A 21,791-nucleotide genomic window follows, 5' to 3' on the forward strand; every position below is an offset into this window, starting at 1 on the left:
TGAGCCTTTCAAGTGGTCTAGCATGTGCTTAACATGTGGTGGGTTTACGGCAAGCATATATAGACTATAACTGTGTCTTTCAGCTGAAAATGTCTGTGATATACACTAGATCCATGTTTTTCTTTTGAAAAAATCACTAGCAGCCCACTACAGATATGGTCCACCTCGCTCATGTTAGGGAAGAGGAAAATAACCTTCCTAAGGTTACTAGGGACTGAGTGAGGATGACCTCTCAGGCCTCATTATTCTCAGTACACTGCCTCTTCAATCTGGCTGTTTTAAAATGCATTCACAAGGAGATATAATGGAATGTTCATTGAAAACAATTCATGGTCAATGTAAAGTTAAAAAGCAAATTACTCTCAAGGTAAAATTAACATATCTTTTCTAAATGAAAAGGAAATTGGTATGAAATCTGAGTTGTTTTGCCATTTCCTTGACTCCCTTTAGGTTTTCTTCTTAGTGACAGCATTTTTTGGAACTGGAAATATAGCTTCTATTAACAGGTAATTTTAAATGAAAGTGGCATATATATATATATATATATATATAAAACCAGAAAATGATGCAACCTGGGAATTCTGTACCTTTTGTTCTGTACCTTAATTTTTTTTTTTCCTTTTTGAGACAAAGTCTCACTCTGTTGCCTAGGCTGGAGGGCAGTGGTGTGATCTCGGCTCATTGCAACCTCTGCCTCCCAGGTTCAAGCGATTCTCGTGCCTCAGCCTCCCAAGTAGCTAGGATTACAGGTGCCCACCACCATGCCTGGCTAGTTTTTGTGTTTTTAGTAGAGACGGGGTTTCACCATGTTGGTCAGGCTGGTCTCAAACTGCAGACCTCAGGTGATCCACCCGCCTCGGCCTCCCAAAGTGCTGGGATTACAGGTGTGAGCCACGGCACCCAGCCTGCACCTTGCTTTTTATACTGAATGATATATTTTGGAGATTGGTATGTATTGGCACATTCAGATCTACTGCGTTCATTTTAGTGGCTTCATAATATGATGTTTGCTTGTGTTTTAGTAAGTAGATTTCAGAGAATTAGTTTAAACATCTTTTTAGAAGAATATTCTTTTAAAGTTACAGAGTGAATTCTAAATTATTTTTCCTTGTTATAACTCCCTAGCTTTGATCTTGCCTCTGTCTATTGCTTTCTGACTGTGTTCAGTCCTTTTATGATGGGAGCCCTGATGATGTGGAAGGTTAGTTTTCTTATTTTGTTATTTGTATTAAGCTATTGATTGATTAAGATTATAAAGTCATTTAGATAGAGTTAAGTAGCAATGGAAAGTAGATATCCTTTCAGAGTTGGCACTGCTGAACTGGAGGTGAGACCCTCTATCCCTTACTCCAAACCACAGTTAATCTTTTTGCTTTACTCGTAAGTGCATTTGACTTCAAAAGAGTAGGGATTCAACTGTTAATTTGAGAGGATCTTATCAGATGTGATTAAAGCCCGTGGGAAGCTATGGATCAAAATGCAGTGCTGCTAAAGAGTATAAGGTTCCCTGAACCCATGTTCTCTACCCATGAGATTGCCAACATAATCTTTTCTCATAATCCATGTACCTAGAATCGATCGATTCATTCAACAAATGTGTCATTTTCTGCTATACTTAGTCATGTGCCAGATACTAGCTAGGTGCTGACAATACAAAGATAATGACAATTTTCAGCTTTCCAGGGGTTCAGATTCTTCATTAGAATGTAATTCATGTTCTTCTTCTCTAAGGTCATTATGCTTGTTTTGTTCCCTTTACCATAATGCCTGAAACTTTTTACTTAGTATATATTTGTTTAAATAGAGTAAACTGATACTTGCCTAAAATCCGATTACCTAATGTTCAGATTTATAAATAAAAATGATTAAAGGTGTCATCTTAATAGGATTAATGTCTACTTTTTGTTATTACACTAATACAAATGGAAATTTAAGAAATGTTAAAAAGATGTTCATTTTCTCATGTCCTGTTCTCTACTGAGTTATTTTAAAACATGTTGCTATTTCCTTAATTTTCATTCACATTTTTTAAATGGTTTTTTTCCCCAGTTTATTAAAGACCATGGGCCTTTAATTAAAAACAAGCAAGCAAGCAAGCAAGCAAGCGAGAAAGAAAGACAAAGCTCAAATTAGAATGCTAGGTTCTTAATCTCCAGCACAATGCAGTAAGCTTTAATGACGTAATGCACTTGATGACTTTTGTTGACTGATGTGTCTAGAAGTGAGGGCCCTGCTGAATTCTGTTTTATTCATATGTCCTTCACTTGAAAAAGAACTTTATGCTGTCATGAACATCGTTTATTTTCCATATCTCCCCGTTTTTTGAAACATCAAGTTATATATATTTTTCAAAATTGATAATTGGAAAGCAATACCTCAAGATATTAACAGTATTAGCTCTGGATTATGGATTTTCAACCAGCATAAATTTTACTATAGCTTTATTTCAAATGTTTTATAAATTTTTTTCAAATTTGTTATAATGAGTGAATTTTATAATCATAAATAAATGTATTTTTTTTTAAAAGGCAAAGATTAAGAAGCTGAATCATGTTTATAATGTTATAGTTTTAAATAACCAGATGGGTTTAAAGGATCTGTGAATCAAATTATCAGGTTATATAATTTATTTGATTTGAGCATTCTGTGCTTTTCACATCCTCTTGGAATCTTTTGAACATTGTGGTTAATTATTAGAATATATTAAATGGAACAAAATTTGTAATAGGCTTTTATTTGGAATATGTATTGATATTTGCTGTCTTTTACATTGTATAGCTTATTAATGTAGGTTTTTAAGTCAGTTTCATCACTGTTCTATGTGCCATTGGTATCATGCTTTTATTTCAGTGTTTGCTCTTCACTAGTATATATAAAAGTTACTTGAGAAATTGAAAATATTTCTGTAAGCAGAAATAGCATTTTTTTCAAAAAATGTTTCAGATGCTTCAGTTATTCCTGGCATCATTTATTGTTCTTTTACAGATTTTAATCCCCTTTGTTCTTGTTATGTGTGCTTTTGAAGCAGTTCAGTTGACTACTCAGTTATCGTCAAAAAGGTAAGATGAATTAGTTTAAGAAACATTTGATTTGCCTATTTTTAGGAGATGAGAGTAAACATTTGAAGACATTTCCTGCGATTGCTATTAAGACACTGTAACATAGATTGTTTATTACAAAAATGAGAAAATTTTCACCCGTTTAGTCAGTGTTGCTTGTCATTAGAGGAAATTAGTTGATCAGGGCCTCTAGCAGACAAGCTTGCTTTCTCAGCAATAAAATGTTATTAGAATATTATTCAAGCTAGTGAAGAACCTCCCTAGAAAACAGTAAAACATAAATGTTAAATTATTGTAGTTAATTACTTGTTATAACTGTGCCTACAAAAAGCAAAAGATACTCTTTCATTTTGGTTTATTTCTTAAATATGTTATATAAATATATTAACATTATTTCATCTTCCACGACTTAAAATTAACTTTTCTAAATGTCAAAAATATACTCAGTTTCTCTGTCATGATTTCTAAACGTTGGACAAATGGAGTAGGAAGTATTCTTTCTGAGTTTTGAGGAATTTCTGGAGCAGTCCGTCTTAAGCAATCAAGACTGTGGAAGAAAAGCTGTCAACTCAACTATTTGCTTTTTTTAACCAATAAAATTGCCTCATCAGCACAGGGACTCTGTAAAATACTTGATATAAATATGAAGCTTAGCAAGTTTTGTTATTCTTGAATCAAGCTAGCATATTCAATGCTGAAAGAAATAACTAATATTAGCATAAATTTGCATGTTGTTCTTGATGAGTATAAGCTAGAACTGGGTTTAGCATAGTATTATGCATATGCCATAATGAAAAAAGTTTTTCTTCCACTGCTTAAGAATACTAGAAATCTCATTTCTAGTTTTAGTATATTTTTGCAGGATATTTACATGAATTTAATATTGAAAGTATTTATGCCTTGTCAATATCACATAAGAGATATTTACTTAGATGCAATAAAAACTGGTGAATGACATGTACTTTCCTGCATCTTTGTTGGTGGATAAGATTTTTAGAAGGGATTTTAATTAAGGTTTAAATAAGAAGAGCTGGGGACATGTGGAATGAGAAATAGAAGGCTCATCAAAATGTATGTGTGTATGTATTCTTATATTTGTGCATGTCTATAGTAATGCTATCTGGAAACTAGTGCAATGAAAAACAAAACACAACAGGAGAGAACTGAGGCAAAGGTGGCTCAGAAAGGTCTCTTTTGACCTTTAAACTCAGAAGTCACTGACATTTCTTCCTGGATATCACGCGGACTCATCAAATTTAATGTCACACATTGAAGCCAGCGATGCCTTTTCTTCCGATTGAAAACTAGCTTCTCATCCTGTTTTCTTTGTTTAATCCATCACACAAGCTGAAGTCCAGCCACCCTTACTGCCATACTACTTACCAGATAATCACTGATATCATCTCTCCTTTCTGTTCACCTTTTAACGGTCTTATTATTTATATTGCTAATCATTTTCTTACAACTGTTGGAAGCCTACAGTTAAGATGGGGGTGGAGATATATACTAATGACTTATTTATTTATTAGATCTATAATGCCAAGGACAAGTTCAATATAACAAACCAGTGAAATGATTCTGCTTCTCTTCCGACTCACTCCTTAAAATGTGTATTGAACAAAAGTAGAAAAGTTGTATTAACATTGTTTTTCTGCATAACTTAAAATTTACTTTTCTAATTATTAATAATTTATCTAGTGTCTCAGTCTTCATAATTGGGTTCATCAACAAAACCTTGTAAATTTTGGGTAGAGACCACAAAAAGGTTGTAGCTGTGCATGAAGATTACCTGATAGTTTATCTGTTAAGAGTGCTTATGGATGTAAGCAATGAAAATCTAACTAACAGTAGCTAAGAGAAATAGAGATTTATGTCCTCACGTCACATGGAGTCTGGAGGTTGGCAGCCCATAACTCTGTGATGCCATCGGCAACCCTGCTTTTCTGCATTCCTAAGAATGGTAGATTCTTAGATTGTTGCTTTTACCCTTGTGTTTTTCTCATCATTCCTCCATCTGCCATCGTATCTCATCTGCCATCCAGATAGGAACAAGGGAAAAGGACTAATGAGGAAAAAGGCAAGGAGATATGTCAGCTGATTCTCCTTTTCTGTCAGGGTAGTAGTGTCTTTCCCAAAGGCCCCATGTAGCAGATTTCTGACTATGTCTCTATGGCCAGAACTCTGTCTGGCACACATTCATTTTAAACTGGAAGGTGGTTAGGGAAAAGTGAGGTGTGGGGGTGTGAAACAACCTGCCAAAGGTGTCACAATTGTGGCCAGTTCATTTCACAGTTTGAGATGACATGGACCATGAAGACCTTTGTCACCTTCAGAATGCAGCAAAGCATGAGAGCAGATTAGAAGGCCACTGAGAAAGAGAAACAAGTTTTAGTATTACAGAAGTATTCAACAACCAACCATGTAAGATCTGAAAGGGATGATTTTTCAGTTCTGTGTTTGATTAAATACTGAAGTGTACAAGAGCCATGGCTACACAGCAGGGATTGGGGAAAAAAAAACACAAAAACTTGGAAATAGCAGTTGTCAACAATGTGATCTAGCAGCCAAAAAGCTAGTTTTCTCATGCCCTGTATTAATTGAAGTGAAAATATTTTGACTCTAATTTTGAATATACCATTTTGTTCTGATGGGTATTTTTATCTCCAGAATGTTATGCTCACATATTTAGGAATCCAGATTTGAATCAGAATTATTATAATATTGAATAACTTTTATTGGGAAAGTATTTTTATGTGGGTACTCTATTAAATCAGCTTAATTTGTAAATTAATTTTATATGAAGTAGAAGTAAATTACTTCTAAGTATTTCTATTTTGATTTTTAATGTATTAAAATTATTTTTATTAATTTTCAGAAAGTTTTTGGGTTGTTTTTGTTTATCTTAAAGTCTGGATTTCAGTTCCTGCCAGAGTTTTTTTTTTTCTTCTTCTACAGTTATCATATCTACCAGGTCTCATTCACCTAGATCAGATATTACAGATCTGGTTATTGTCAAGATTTGCTTCTTCCATCATTATTTTGTTAGTTACAGATTTTATTCTGTGTGGTTTTAGCCTTCTACAATGTTATTTGGTATTGTTTCTACCAGGTCTAATTTTTCCTGGGTCAGATTTTTTGTGTTCTATGAAATCAAAAGGAAAAGGTTCTTAAGTCAGTCTTAAATCTAAAGCATATTTCACAATGTGTAGTATTAGCCATTTTCAGTTTTATTTTACGCTAATTACTCCTACTATTCATTCAGCACATAGGGTTTGAGTTTGTATCATATACTGGGCACTGTACTAGCCACTGGTGATACATTTGGTGAATAGAGCTTACTGTCTACCTGGGGAGACAAAGAAAATAAAATGCTTGTAATAACAAAATTTCAAGTAGTGTTAAATGTCAGGGGAAAAAATGAAGTGATCCAGGGAGACTTCTCTAAGGAGAAGCAATTTATGCAAAAACCTTAATATGGTCTTTACTCACATAGTTTTATGGTTCACTCAGGTGAAGGGAGTGAAACATACAAAGGGCATGAGTTGAAAACATGCTTGGTGTATTTGGAGAACAGCAAGAAAGGTAGCCTTAAGCAGAGTGCGCTAGCAGAAGAATTGTAGGAAATAAAGTTGGACTGGTTGGCAGGGGCAGAACAGAAGGGGCCGTTTAGGCCACAGGTAGGACTTCAGCATTATTCAGTTGTGGCAAGAAGCCTTTGGTAGGTTTTGAAGGCCGTTCTGTCTGTTGCATGGATAATAACTTCAGGAGGACAAGAATAAGATCAGGGAGATCAATTAAGGGTCTTGCAAGTGAACAACCACAGTGGCTCAATGGGGATGATAAGTAATATTTGTTATCAATTGGATAAAAAATAGCAGGTATTTATTTCTCGAATAAAAAGGTATTTACGAGGAAACTCATAGGATCTAGGTACACAGTAGCTTCAAAACATCTTGGAGATCAAATAATACCATATAACTAACTTGATTTTAATAAAATTATTGTATTTAGAGCAAGGGAATGATAACCCTATCCTTCTTAAAATTAGATCACCATGAATATTGAATAGTGTATTACATTTATTACTTCGCATTTGAGCAACATATGAATAAACGAGGGAACCAGGGACACATTCAAAGGAACGTGGTGAAGATGCTGAAGGCCTCTGAGAATCAGTAGAGCCATAGGGAGGCAGTGTGCGTAATGGTTAGGAGCACAGGCTCTGGGGCCAGACTTGCTGTTAGAAGTCTGTGACTTACTGTTACTAGCTGTGTGACCTTGAGCAGGCTTACTTCTGGGTTCTTCAGTTTCCACAGAATGGTTCAAGAATATGAAGATTTGCTCTGGAAAATCATTTTCCTTCTTTTTAATTAAGACTTAGTTCAGGGATCGTATTCTCTGTTAAACCTTTTTTACCCAACTGCTCCACTCTCCAGAATCCTTCCATCCTCAAATTTCTGGCTAAGTTAGGTAACTCAGACTGTGGCTGATAAAATTGTTTCTTACTTTTCTGTTTCACACCCAGTTAGAGGCTGATCTGTGTCCCCTAAAATTCTTAGTTGAAGTCGTGACCCCCAAGTACCTCAGAATATGACTAAATTTGTAGACAAGGCCTTTCAATAGGTAACTAAGGTAAAATGAGGTGATATGGGTGGGCCCTAGTCCAATATGACTGATGTCCTTATAAGAGGAAAAGATTAAGACACAGTCAAACACAGAAGAGATGACATGCAAACCTAAGGGAGAATATGGCCATTTACAAGCTAAGGAAAGAGACCTCAAATAAAACCGACCCTGCTAACACACTGATCTTGGACTTCCGCCTCCAGAACTATGAGGAAATTTATATTGTTTAAGCCACTCAATCTGTGGTACTTTGTTATGGCAACCCTAGCTAATACACACCTTGTGAACTCCATAAGGGGAGAGATTATATCTTTAATTTCATTTAAAGCTTTTGTTTAAGGAGTGAGAATGAAACCAATATTTACTAGGCAGATACCATATGTCAGACACTGTATTGGGTACTTTCCACATATTAGCTGACTCAATTTTTCCAATGATACTAGGAAATATAGATATTATTACAACCATTTTATAGATAAGGAAACTGAGGCTGAGAAGACAATAAATAACTTAATCAGATGTGTCTTAACCTCACAAGGATCCCTGAATGTCATCTGTGTCACACAGTAATATAATTTTCTTTAGAAAAATAAAAATAATATTTCTAAAAAATCAAAACTTTTAAAAAAAGGTATGTAAAGGTTTTTTAAAGGTTTTGTTTCTTTGTTTGTTTGTTTGTTTGTTTGTTTGTTTTGAGGCAGAGTCTCACTCTGTCACCCAGGCTGGAGTGCAGTGGTGTGATCTCATTGCAACCTCCGCCTCCCAGGTTCAATCGATTCTCGTGCCTCAGCCTCCTGAGTAGCTGGGCTTACAGGCATGTGCCACCACGCCTGGCTAATTTTTCTATTTTTAGTAGAGCCGGGTTTTCGCCATGTTGGCCAGGCTGGTCTTGAACTCCTGGCCTCAAGCAATTCACCCACCTCGGCCTCCTAAAGTGCTGGGATTACAGGTGTGAGCCACCGCACTCATTCTAAAGTTCTTTTGAATTGTATTTATTATTTTTCTATTCCAGAAGAACTGGGTCCATAGGGTAGAATATTTGTTGTGCTTTGATTCACAGAAGAAAGAACTCTGCAGTAATTGGAGCTGCTGAAAATGGAGTGGATTCTGTTGCTGCAACCACTAAAACTAGTGCTAGACAATGCCTTTATTGGGATTGATACTTTGGGAATTCATGCTTTAGGTAGAAGGTTGTACTGGATGACCATTGCATTCTCTACAAACTCTTAATCAGATTAACACACTTTATTATGTGTCTGAATGGAATTATACTTCAGGAAGATATGATCAGTCTGACTTGTGTTACATATCTATATATGTGAATTATTGAGTTACATGTCTTTATTTCAAACCTATGGTTAGAAAAACAATTACTTATTAAAAAGAAGTCACAAACCTCTACCAAAACCTCACACTTCATTCAAAAATTAACTCAAAATGGACCACAGATTTAAACTTCTAGGAAAAAAAATAGAGCAAATCCTTGGGATTTGGGTTAGGCAAAGAGTTAGGCTTGACATCAAAATTGTAACCCATAAAAGGAAAAATTGATAAACTGGACTTCTTCAGAATTAAAAGTTTTTGCTCTGTGAAAGACCGTAGTAAGAGGATGAGAACATAGGTTACATACTGGGAGAAAATATTTACAAACCAGGTATCTGACAAAAGACTAGTATCTAGAATATATAAAGAATGCACAAAACTCAACAGTAAGAAAAAAATTTAATTAGAAAGTGAGCAAAACACCTGAAGAAGATATACAGATGGCAAATAAGCCAATGAAAAGTTGTTCAGCATTATTAGCCATTCCATAAGGAATGCATGTAAAACCACAATGGGTCGGGCGTGGTGGCTCATGCCTGTAATCCCAGTACTTTGGGAGGCCGAGGCGGGCAGATACGAGGTCAGGAGTACAAGACCAGCCTGACCAACATGGTGTAACCCCGTCTCTACTAAAAATACAAAAATTATCCGGGCGTGGTGGCGGGCACCTGTAGTCCCAGCTACTCAGGAGACTGAGGCAGGAGAATCGCTTGAACCCGGGAGGCAGAGGTTGCAGTGAGCCAAGATTGTACCACTGCACTCCAGCCTGGGCGACAGAGCGAGACTCCATCTCAAAAAAGAAAAAAAACAACAATGAAATATCATTACACACTTATCAGAACAGTTTATCAGAACAGTTAAAAACAAATAGTGGCATCACCAAATGCTATTGAGGATGTAAGGAAATTGTTGTCATGCATTGCTAGTGGAAATGTAACATGGTACAACCACTCTGAAAAGAGTTTTACAGTTTCTTATGAAACTAAACATGCTACTGTTGTATGACCTAGCAATTGCACTCTTGATGTATTTTCCTAGAGAAATGAAAGGTTTACACAAAAAATTAGACACAAATGTTTATAACAGCTTTATTTGTAAGAGCCACAAACTGGAACAATAGCCACAAGTAGAAACAACTCTTGATGTCCTTTGATGGAATGGTTAAGTAAACCATTGTATATCCATATGATGGAGTACTATTCAGCCATAAAAGTAAATGACCCATTGATACACACAGCACCTTGGATGATTCTTGAGAAAATTATGCTAAGTGAGAAAAGCCAATCCCAGAAGGTTACAAAAGTAACAAAGTGTTATATAAATTGTTCAACTTGTTATGTATGTGATTCTACTCATAAAACACTCTTAAAATGACAAAATTATAGAAATGGAGGACAGATTAGTGGCTCTCAGGGGTGAGGGATTAGGCAGAGGGATGGTGAGGGAAGGACAGATGTGGCTATAAAAGGGCATCATGAGAGATCTTTGTGATGATGGGAACACTCCTTACCTTGACAGTATCGGTGTCAGTGTCCTGCTTGGGATATTATACTATGGTTTTACAAGATCTTCCCACTGGGGGAAACTGGGTAAAGGGTACAGAGGATCCCTCTGTATTATTTCTTGAAATTGCATATTAGTTAACAATTATCTCAAAAGTTTAGTTTTGAAAATCATAATGTACGTCCCTTTCATTGTACTGAAATAAATATTCAGAGTACTTAATAACACATTTTACAGTCCAGCTCATCTCTATGGGATGGTCACCCATGATAATATGGAAAGAACCTTTGAAAGTTGTATTTTCAGAAGCAAAAATAGCAACAATACTAGGTTATTTGCCTAGTCTCACTTGGATTTTAATGAGCTTGAAAAATGCACCTGTTGTATTATATGTAATTTTTCCTTCCTTTTTTTTTTCCAGTCTTTTTCTCATTGTTCTCGTCATATCAGACATTATGGCTTTGGTAAGGCATTACTGGGTGGTCCATATAAATTAGATTAAGAGTCCTGGGTTAATTTAATAAAGAGAAATATGAATGCATTTTGGTACATGAAATCTTTAGATATTGAGTTGTAAGTGCTGGCATAATTTACACATATAAATTATGTTCTTTTGTATTCATTATTATGCAGGATGTGTGCTCTTCTTCAGGTGTCGAAAGTCTTACTACTTGATTTATTTGAATCTGTCATACCTCGTCTTCCATGTTGCTTTGTATCTGAAATGAACCTTCCAAGGGAAATTAACAGAAAAAGCTAACTTTAAATTTAGATAGTACGTCATTTTTCTATTGAAATGTTGATTTTTAACCCTTCTCTCAGATTAAAAATGAAAGGAAAAGGGGGAGGGAAGGAAGGAAGGAAAAAGGAAATACAGCTTTTCTATTGGGAAGATGTTAATCAAGACGTAGCTGCAATAAATGAGTTCTGATGCATGTAGGTAGGCCTCTCTTATTAACAAAAAGAGGAACCTATTTTATGTCTACAACTTTGGGGAGTTCCCAAGACCACCCTCAGCTTTAGTAATTCACTAGAATTCACAGAACTTACTAAATGCTGTTACATTCAGTTACAGTTTATTCCAGTGCATAGGGCAGAGTCCAGGACACCAAATGCCGAGCTTCTGTTTCTCCCTGTGGAATCAGGACAGCATTACCCTCCCACTATTGATGTGTGACAGTACATCACATGGAGTATTGCCAGCCAGGCTTACCAAGCTCTCTCTGGACTCTTGATGTATATATAAGCTATTCCCTCTGCCAGAAACTTCTTTCTCTCCAAACCTCCTTTCATCTGACTCCTACTTTTTACTTAGATTTCACCTTGCAATGGGAAGCCTTCCCTTCCATCCTAATCAGGGTATGAACCCCTTCCTCTGTTTCTGTAATTGCCTATATTTTCCAATGATAACATTCCCTCCATCCCCCCCTTACACACACACACACACGTACACACACACATACACACCCCTGATAAATTGACTGAATTATTTACTAGAGCCTATGCCTTGTGAGGAGGAGTTTATCTCCAGCACCTAAGACAGTGATCAGCACACAGTAGGTAGTCAGTACAGTAAATATTTGTTGATAGATGGATGACATGGCCTCTTTCCACTGACATCTTTAGTATTATCTAGTGTTTTTTTAATTGATATTGGCTTGTTGTTCTTTATTTCTAGTTATTCAGAAATGTCACTTTTGTGTTCATTTGATTGATAATTCTATTTCTGGATTTTAGACTACTGCTAATTCTAATCTAAGCAAAAGTTTCAGTAAATGACATATTCCTGTTGATTACAGTCAGATAGTAATTTGGAGTCAGAAATCTGAAACATACAGTCCTAAAATAACTTTGTTTTTAGGCTGAATCTAAATAGCTTTGTTTTTAATTGAGCCTTTTTTTTTTTTTACAGCATTTTTTCTTCTTGGTCAAGGATTATGGCAGCTGGCTTGATATTGGGACAAGGTATAGTATATATGGTCATGCATTGCTTAACAACAGGGATAAGTTCTGAGAAATGTATTGTTAGGCAATTTCTTTGCTGTGCAAACATCATAGAGTATATTCACACAAACCTAGATGGTGTAGCCTACTACACACCTAGGATATGGTATAGCCTATTGCTCCTAGACTATAAACCTGTACAGCATGTTATTATACTGAATACTGTAGGCAATTGTAACCCAATGGTAAGTATTTATGTATCTACACATAGAAAAGGTATAGTAAAAAATTCAGTGTAAAAGATTTTTTAACTAGTACACCTATCTAGGACACTTACCATGAATGGAGCTTGCAGGAATGGAAGTTGTTCTGGGTGAGTCAGTGAGTTATTACTTTAACCTTTTTTACTTTATAAGATTCTTAACTTTTTGACTTTATATTAACACTTAGCTTAAACACACAAAGACATTATATAGCTATACAAAAACCTTTTCTTTCTTTATTTCCCTATTCTGTAAGCTCTTTTCTATTTTAAAATTAATATTTTAATTTAATATTTTAAAATTACTTTTTTTACTTTTTAAACTTTTTTGATAAAAACTAAGATACACACACACACATTCATCTAGGCCTACAGAGGGTCAGGATTTTTATCTCCACATCTTGTCCCACTGGAAGGTGTTCATGGGCAATAACATGCATGGAGCTGTCATCTATGGTAACAGTGCTTTCTAGAATACCTCCTGAAGGACCTGCCTGGAGGCTCTTTTACAGTTAAATTTATATATATATATATGGAAAAGGAGTACAGTCTAAAAAATGATGAAAAATATTGTATAGTAAATGTAGATACTAGTAACAGTTGTTTATTGTCATTATCAGATATTATATACTGTACATAATTGTATGTGCTAGACTTTAGGATTGGCAGTGCAGTAGGTTTGTTCACACCAGCATCACCACAAACAAGCGAGAGTAATGCTTTGTGCTGCAAAGACACTGCTCTATCACTAGGTCTGTTATCATCTTATGGTACCACCGTGTATATGCAGTCCATTGTTGACTAAAACATCGTTATGTGGCGCATGACTACGCTCATGTAGAAGTTCTTAATAGTGCAGTAAAAAAAAATTAAAACTTAATATCTTGGTATAGAAGGTGCCAATATGATTTTGAGGTAAGCGCAGCAAGTAGCAATTATTTTAAGCCCCTGGAAATGAGACATCTTTCTAATTCTTGGCATTAGCACATTAGCAAATGTTTACATGGAATGCTGTGGGGAGGATGATAGATGTTAAGTCTAGAGAGAACTAAAGGGCAGCAGAAGATGCAAGATCAACTGCTTGAATCTGCAGTTTCAAAGTTGATCATTCCAGAGTCCTTGTGTGTTTTCTTAATCTCTCATCTCTGTTTAGAAAAATGAGGCTGTTCCAGTTGCAGTATGAATTTTATATGGTGGTTTAAATTTCATGTGATCATTATCTGCCTCTTAGAATCTTTAATATGGTAACCTTTTAACATGTGATAACTATTTAAAGTGTAATTTGAGGCCAGGAACAGTGGCCCACGCCTGTAATCTAGCACTTTGGGAGGCCGAGGTAGGAGGATTGCTTGAGCCCAGGAGTTTGAGACCAGCCTGGGAAACATAGTGAGACCCTGTTTCTACAAAAACCAAAAAAAAATTACCCGGGTGCAGTGGCCCATGCCTGTAGTCTCAGCTACTCAGGAGGCTAAGGCAGAAAAAGTGCTTGAGCCTAGGAGGTCAGGGCACAGTGAGCCATGACTGGGCCACTGCACTCCAGCCTGGGCCACAGAGTGAGATCCCACCTCAAAAAAAAAATTAATTAGTTAATTAAAAACAAAGTATAATCTGAACAAAAAGTCAGTTTCCTTTTTATTGTGACTTGAATTTCAATGATTGCCATAACCTGTTAAATGTCTTTTCTTTGAGAAGAAGAAAGCAAAATTGACCCTTTTGCCTTTTCTTCTCCAAATGCATTCTGAGACAGAATACATTTTTGTATACTGATTTTATTTCATTTAGTCAATATTCATTCATCACTTTGTGTTGCCAGGAATTGTATGGGTTTGCAGGAGACACCATGTGTTACATCCTCTTCCCTCTGTTGATACCTCTTAGGCAACTCCTGGGATGTACTGCCTGGTTATTTATATACATATCTGCCTCTCCCAATAGACTGTGGATTCTCTCAGATCCAGGATTGGATTTGAATCACTTACATGCCATACGTGCTTGGCACGTAAAAGGTACTCCATAGATAATTGATTTTGTTTTCATTTGTCTCTTATACTTGAAAGTTTAGGGAAAGTTTAGATATCCCCTTCTGCTTCCCAGCCCTCTCATTCCAAAGTGTCCAGGCAGATAGTGGCCAGAGCATGGGCTTTAGACCAGAGTGCCTGGGTTTGAATCTCATCTCTGCCACTTTTGAGCTGTGAAACCTTTGCTAAGTGACTTAATCTCTCTAAGCCCCCCATTTCTCTTGTAGTCGTTTTGAATGAATTAATTTATATAAAGCATTTAAGTATTTAGCATAGTACCTGGCATCTAATAAGCTTCAGTGAATGTCAGCAATTGTTATTGTTGTCATTCTGTAATTCTGTTTTTTTGTCTTTTATAGTGCTTCTTGCATTTGGCATACCTCTCTTTACCATTTGATTATTTTCATTTTAGACATTGGTCAGAATTTTGTTTCAAAAATATTCTGGTAAAATACAGTATTTTGTGTATGAGACTTTTTCTTTTATTTTTAATTGTGGTAAACTACACATGATGAAATTTATCATCATAACAATTTTTAAGTGTACAGTTCAATGGTATTAAGTATACATTCATGTGGTTGTGCAACTATTACCACACACCATCTGTCTCCAGAACTCTTTCCATCTTGAAAAACAAACTCTGAATGCATTAATCAGTCACACCCCATTCTCCTGCTCATCAGCCCCTGGCAACCACCATTCTACCTTTGTTTCTATGAATTTGATGACTCTGGGTATCTCATATAAATGAAATCCTACAGTATTTGTCTTTCTTGCAACTGACTTATTTCACTTGGTGTAATATCATCAAGGTTCATTTATATTGTAGCATGTGTCAGAATTTCCTTTTAAAGGCTGAATGATATTTCATTGTACGTATATATGCATATGCCATATTGTTCACCTGTTCATCTGTCAATGGATACTAGAGTTGTTTCCACCTTTGGTTATTGTAAATAATGCTGCTGTGAACTTGGGTGTGAGACTGTTTTGATGAGAGAAATTAAATTGGTTTGACTCTAAAGAGGTACCAAGGAATGAAGAAGATGCAGTTTTCATAGGAAGATGTGCATCATTAGTTTATGAACAGGCATTCATTTGTATTGCACTAAGAATTTTAGATTTTCTTTAGTTAGCTTGAGGTTTATCTTTACCTGGCATGTTTTTTCTTCAAAGTAAAAAGTGTTTACTCTTATTATCAGTAATAACATGTATAAAACATAAAGCACCTTTTCATATCCATGATCTCAATTCTATCCAGCAAATATTTATTGAGCACCAGCTGTATGCTGGGGATGAGAAACTCACAGTTCTGGGCTCTCAGGAAGCATAAGGCTGGAGGAGGAAGCAGATCTGTGAGCAGGCCATATGATGCAGTGTGAGAAATTCTAGAGTAGTCTCTCTTGTATTGTGGGGACACTTAGGGTGTCTCTCTGAGTCTTGTAGCATAAGGAAGGCTTTTCAGAACAGGAGCTGTCCGAACACTGCAAGTGTGGGGCTTACAAGAGTACGTTGGGTCACAAGAACTAGGGAGAATGTGTAGAGTGAGAGAAGGTGAAGAGCAGAGAACAAGAAGTATAGAAACGAGGCTGAAAGAAGTGGCCAGAAGGCAGGAGAAAACCTAGAGAGAGCAGTATTGTGAAAATCAAGCGAGCATTCCAGGCAGGAGAGAGGTCATGCAGTCTCAGATATGACAGAGTGTAAGTGAAAACATAAAGACGTGCCTTGGTTTAAGTGGCAGTGGGCATTGTTGAGCTTGGCTGGAGAAGTTTCAGGGGTAGGATCTGGTGCTAGATTGCTGTGCTGAATCAGATCCACCAATTTCCAGGTGAGGACTGCAGACCAAAGATAAACATTTTTCTTTTCTCTACCAAGATCCCAATAAAAATAAACAAACAGCAAAATGAAAAGAGTGGGAGAAGGACTATCAGCAAATTTGAGTTCAACGAATTTCTAGAAGATAGGTAACCAGAGGGAGGAAGCAGCAGCTGAGAAACTACAGACAGGTATGGCAAATGGAAGGGAGTTCCAGGGGCCTCAGACTCAGTCAGACAGTAATGTGGAAGGAGGAGTGAGGAAGGGAAGCAGGAGATTAATTGGATATCTGCCTACCAAATGATGGTATCAACAGGCTCTCCATAGCCTGTCTCCTCCTTCCTTCATCCCCATGGAGAAAGTGCTACAGGCATTTTACTCCAAGTAGAAAACCAGAAGACACCTCTAAAGAGACAAAAAACAAAACAAAACAAAAAAAACTGGGAGGAATTTCACTGCTATGATATATGTGCCTCCACTTTAGTAAGGCTGTCCTCCATTCTAGCATGTGTAGCCTCCTCCTAACACAGGACAGAGACAAGCATCCCTCCTGCTCAACCTAAAACATGACACAGCAATTCCTATCACATGCATAGAACTTACTGGTGGCCATCCTATTTGTGAGTGAGACCTAGAGGGAAAAGAGACTTCCTTAAAAAGTGAAATACACACTACCTCTGACCCAGCAATTCCATGCCTAGGTACCCAAGAGAAGGCAAAACATATGTATGCTGAAAGACTTGTACAGGAATTTTCATAGCAGCTATATTCATAAGAACCAAAATCTTGAAACAACCCAAATGTTCATCAGCACATGAATGGATAAACAAATTGTGCTATAGCCATACAGTGAATGGGATATTACTTACCCAAAAAACGAAGTGAGTAAGTGATGAACTTGACTACATGGATGACTATCAGAAACTTTATAGAGTTAAACCAGATATGTAAGAGTATGTAGTGTACTCCATTTATATAAAATTCTAGAGCAGGCAAAACTGTAGTCACAGAAAGTTGATCACTGGTTGTTTGGGGCTGGCAGTTGGGGTATGATTGACCACAAAAGGACATGTAGGAACTTTTAGGGTGACAGAAATGTTCTATATTTTGAAGGTGTTTTTAGTTACGTGGGTGTACCATTTGTCAATACTCAGCTAACTGGACATTTAAAATGGTTCCATTTTCTCATATGTAAATTATACCTCAAAGTTGATTCATAAGGAAAAATGGAAAAACTAAAAGTTGAAATGAGTGGAGCATAGTATACGTAGATTAAATTCTGGTTAGTAGAAGGGACTTTGTTTTAAATGGATGCATCCATAAACAACAACATAAAGGTAATAAGTCATATTAGGGGGTAACCACCAGAAGATCTAAAAAGAAAAGTAGTTAGAGTGGTTGCTCTAAAAAGTGAATAAGAAGGAATAAAAGATTGTTGCTTTTCATTATAAATCTTTCTCCATTATTTGGCTTTTCTAGTACTTGCATGTATGACTGATAAAGAGAAAAATGCATAAGTAGAATTGGAGGTCAGAAAGTAGAGTTCTAAGTACAGATGACTCTTTCATGTTTAATTAGAAAGGGGAGGAGAAACAGAGTAGTATTTGCATGGGAATACCCTCACACCTCCCTTCGAGGGAGATTTTATTTTCATTTATTTTACTAATAAGCATGAGGAATATTATAATTAGAAGGAGTGAATGTCCCTAGTTAAATCAGTTTAATTACTCTCTGTTAAAGAAGGATTTTAAACGCATTATGTGGGGCCCAAATGGAGTTAGCTCATTCCCAGAGCAGACTAGAGGCAGAGAACCTCCCACAAGGTCACAGCAAGGCTGTGCATTGCTACACAGAGTCTACATACCCAACAGTTGTTTATCTGAGATCGGAGTCCTGAAAGACATGATAAAGGCTGTTCAGAGACCACAGAGTCCTCTCTATTAGATAAAAGGCAAAGTAATATAGAAGCTCAAACTTGAGTAGGAGGCCCAGGATGTCAGTCAAAGGATTGCCCCTGGTCACACGTCTACCAAAAATAACCAACACTTTTACTATGCTACTCTATTTACATTATCTTCTACATTATTTCATGTGATTTTCCTCATAACACTGTAAAGTAGATATTATCTTTCACAACAGATACATTTACCATCTCCATTTTACAGATGAGGACACTGTGGCCCTAAGGAGATTGGTACTTGCTCATGTTGCAGAGTCGATCAATGGTTCAGCTGATCTTAAAGGAAGCACTTGTGAACGGGGAAGCTGCCATGGGGTGTGCAGGCTGCTCAGTCACTGCCTGTTTTGTGCATGCTGCCAAACTGCACAGTTGGCAAAGTGATTTGTTATTTATGTCAGAAGAGGGAAACGAGTAGTAAATGTCACATTGGTAATTAAAAGGACAACCTTGTGACATGAAGACTATTGTTGGCAAGTTAAAAGCTATGGTTAAAGAAAGCCTGTGGGAGTATTATGCTGCCAAAACTAAAGCTTTGAATAAGACCCAAAAGGGCTTTTGCTAGGGCTACAGAGAATGGGGCAAAATCAGGGAAGTAGTGATGAAACGAGATACCCAGAAGCAAGCCCCTGAACAGAAATTTTCCTTGGCTGCAGCATCCCCTTTGCTTACCTTGATTACCTTTATGCCTGGGACTGAAATAGAGGAGATTTCAGCCTTGGAATCCTGAATTCATTATCTTTTTCCTACTTACTAACATATTTAGTCTTCCATGCTTTCATTCAACAACTACTTACTGAGCAACAACATAAGCCTGTCGTTTTTGTTTTTTTATTGTTGTTGTTGTTGTTGTTGTTGTTTTTTTGAGACGGAGTCTCGTTCTGTCACCCAGGCTGGAGTGCAGTGGCGTGATCTCAGCTCACAAGCTCCTCCTCCCAGGTTCACGCCATTCTCCTGCCTCAGCCTCCCGAGTAGCTGGGACTACAGGCGCCCACCACGTCGCCCGGCTAATTTTTTGTATTTGTAGTAGAGACGGAGTTTCACCGTGTTAGCCAGGATGGTCTCGATATTTTGACCTCGTGATCTGCCCGCCTCGGCCTCCCAAAGTGCTGGGATTACAGGCATGAGCCACCGCGCCCGGCCAAGCCTGTCTTTCTAATTATATTAATCCTTACCCTTATTCAGTTTTTCTCAACTGAATAATCCATTCTCTTGTTAGTTCATCATGGGTTCCATTCTGTTCAGCACTCTTTTCCCTGTTTCGTTTCTGTCACCTTTAGTCTTTCATCTAAAACTTGATTGGCAGGGTATTCCCAGAACAACTTCTCTTTCCTTTTTCTACCTCTCTAATAATGCACTGTTCTATAAAAAAGGAAGAAAAAAAAGGAAGGAGGGGAGAAAGGAAAGAGAAAGAGAAAGGAAGGAAGGAAGGCATGCAAAGGAAAGAAGGAAGGAAGAAAGGATAAAGGGAGGGAGAGAGAGAGAGAGAAAGAAAAAGAAAACGCCCTTTAGCCTTTTATCGTCCCCCTTCCTGCATCAGTATCAGCCTTTGGTCTATTCTGGAAGTCCTGTGTTTGTCTTTGTCCAGGAGGCTTTCCTTTATCCCTTCTGCAGTCTTTAATGTTGCTTGTTTAAAGACTCACCATTTTTCTCTTGAAAATTCTGGAAGTTTTTTTTTTTAGAAGTGTCAAGTTCAGCTGTTTTAAGTAATTTAATACAACCATGTTTCTCTCCTCTCCCTCTGGGATCACCAGAAACTAATTGGGGGATTGTATTGTTTTGCCACAGAAAAACTTCTACCCAAACCTGGGAAAAAGCAGGTTAAGTTAAACAATGATTGGGAAAAGTTAAGGATTATTGAGAAAGGTATTAAATTGATAATAATGATATTACTAGTAGAATATTATTTATTGTATGCAGTGTATTAGGAATTGTACTTATGTTATCTCATTGATTCTCATGAAATGATGTGAAGAAAATATTAACAATTTCTGTTTTACAGAGTAGAAACTGGTTCTGGAAGACTGATTGCACAATAATGTGGCATAGCTAGGTTTATTTTTTGCATTGTGTATGTGTTTAATATATCGATCATTTTTCAGAAAAAAATACATATTGAACACTCACCATGCATAAAGCATTCACAGACATTGTCAAGTACCCAGAGATGAATGGGACTGCCAGCCTTAAGACTTGGTGATGCTCCATCTCTGGAGATAGATAGCTACTTCATCAGGAACTTAAGCATAAGGATGTATAACTGGTATGGGACATTCCAGTCCTGGAAGTGTATGGCTTAACACACGGCCACTGTTGTCAGGGAGGTTATGGCCTAATATAGGTTTAAAGACATAATGATAATGATTATAGTATAAGGCAACATGTGGTTAAGGGTTATAAGAATACAGGAGGGAGGCTGCTTCACTTAAGCCTTCAGTGACAGAAAACATTATGCCAAGTCTGGCATTTGAACTGGGCCTTGAACAAAAGGTGTAATTTCTTTTTTTTTTTATTATACTTTAAGTTCTAGGGTACATGTGCACAACGTGCAGATTTGTTACATATGTATACATGTGCCATGTTGGTGTGCTGCACCCATTAACTCGTCATTTACATTAGGTGTATCTCCTAATGCTATCCCTCCCCCCTCTTCCCACCCCACGACAGGCCCCAGTATATGATGTTCCCCACCTGTGTCCAAGTGTTCCCATTGTTCAGTTCCTACCTATGAGTGAGAACATGCGGTGTTTGGTTTTCTGTCCTCACGATAGTTTGCTCAGAATGATGGTTTCCAGCTTCATCCATGTCTCTGCAAAGGGCATGAACTCATCCTTTTTATGGCTGCATAGTATTCCATGGTATATATGTGCCACATTTTCATCTGTCTGTCTAAAATAGTCTTCCCAAACCTGTAAGTCCCCTAATGGAAATTACACCTTTTGGCACCTTCGTAATTTCAATTAGGGGACTTACAGGTTTGGCAAGACTATTTTAGACAGACCGATGGACATGAGTAAAGCCATAGAGGTAAAAAGCCCAATGCATATGTGCATGATATGTGATAAATAATTTGGATTTCAGAAACCATAGATTTTGGATAAAATCTATAAAACCATAGATTTTGGATAAAGAAATTTCTCGAAAATAGCCTTTGGGAGGCTTAAGTTTTTTATTTTGATATAGTCCATTTTATTTTACATTTATTACCTGTGTTTGCTTGATACATTTTTGTTATTTTTGTTTTCCCTTCTTCTCAGGAGTGTTGATGCTCGGTACATTTTAAA

General features: G+C 36.9%; 1 protein-coding gene across 8 annotated transcripts in view; it reads left to right on the top strand.

The window, feature by feature from the left end:
• PIGN (phosphatidylinositol glycan anchor biosynthesis class N) overlaps positions 1–21,791 on the top strand; it is a 140,748-nt gene that overhangs the window by 104,608 nt on the left and 14,349 nt on the right. For 3 of the 8 annotated variants that reach the window (XM_063639679.1, XM_063639711.1, XM_063639963.1), the window contains 6 exons: positions 451–506; positions 1,126–1,201; positions 2,986–3,059; positions 10,933–10,975; positions 12,424–12,476; positions 14,596–14,723. In XM_063639679.1, coding sequence (XP_063495749.1) covers positions 451–506; positions 1,126–1,201; positions 2,986–3,059; positions 10,933–10,975; positions 12,424–12,476; positions 14,596–14,723 — 430 coding nt within the window. Of the gene's footprint in view, positions 1–450; positions 507–1,125; positions 1,202–2,049; positions 2,889–2,985; positions 3,060–10,932; positions 10,976–12,423; positions 12,477–14,595; positions 14,724–21,791 lie in introns of those variants that run through there. The other 5 variants (XM_055297343.2, XM_055297334.2, XM_063639818.1 and 2 more) reach the window with 4 other exon arrangements.

This window comes from Symphalangus syndactylus, chromosome 1 (assembly GCF_028878055.3).
Source record: "Symphalangus syndactylus isolate Jambi chromosome 1, NHGRI_mSymSyn1-v2.1_pri, whole genome shotgun sequence".
Lineage (NCBI taxonomy): Eukaryota > Metazoa > Chordata > Mammalia > Primates > Hylobatidae > Symphalangus > Symphalangus syndactylus.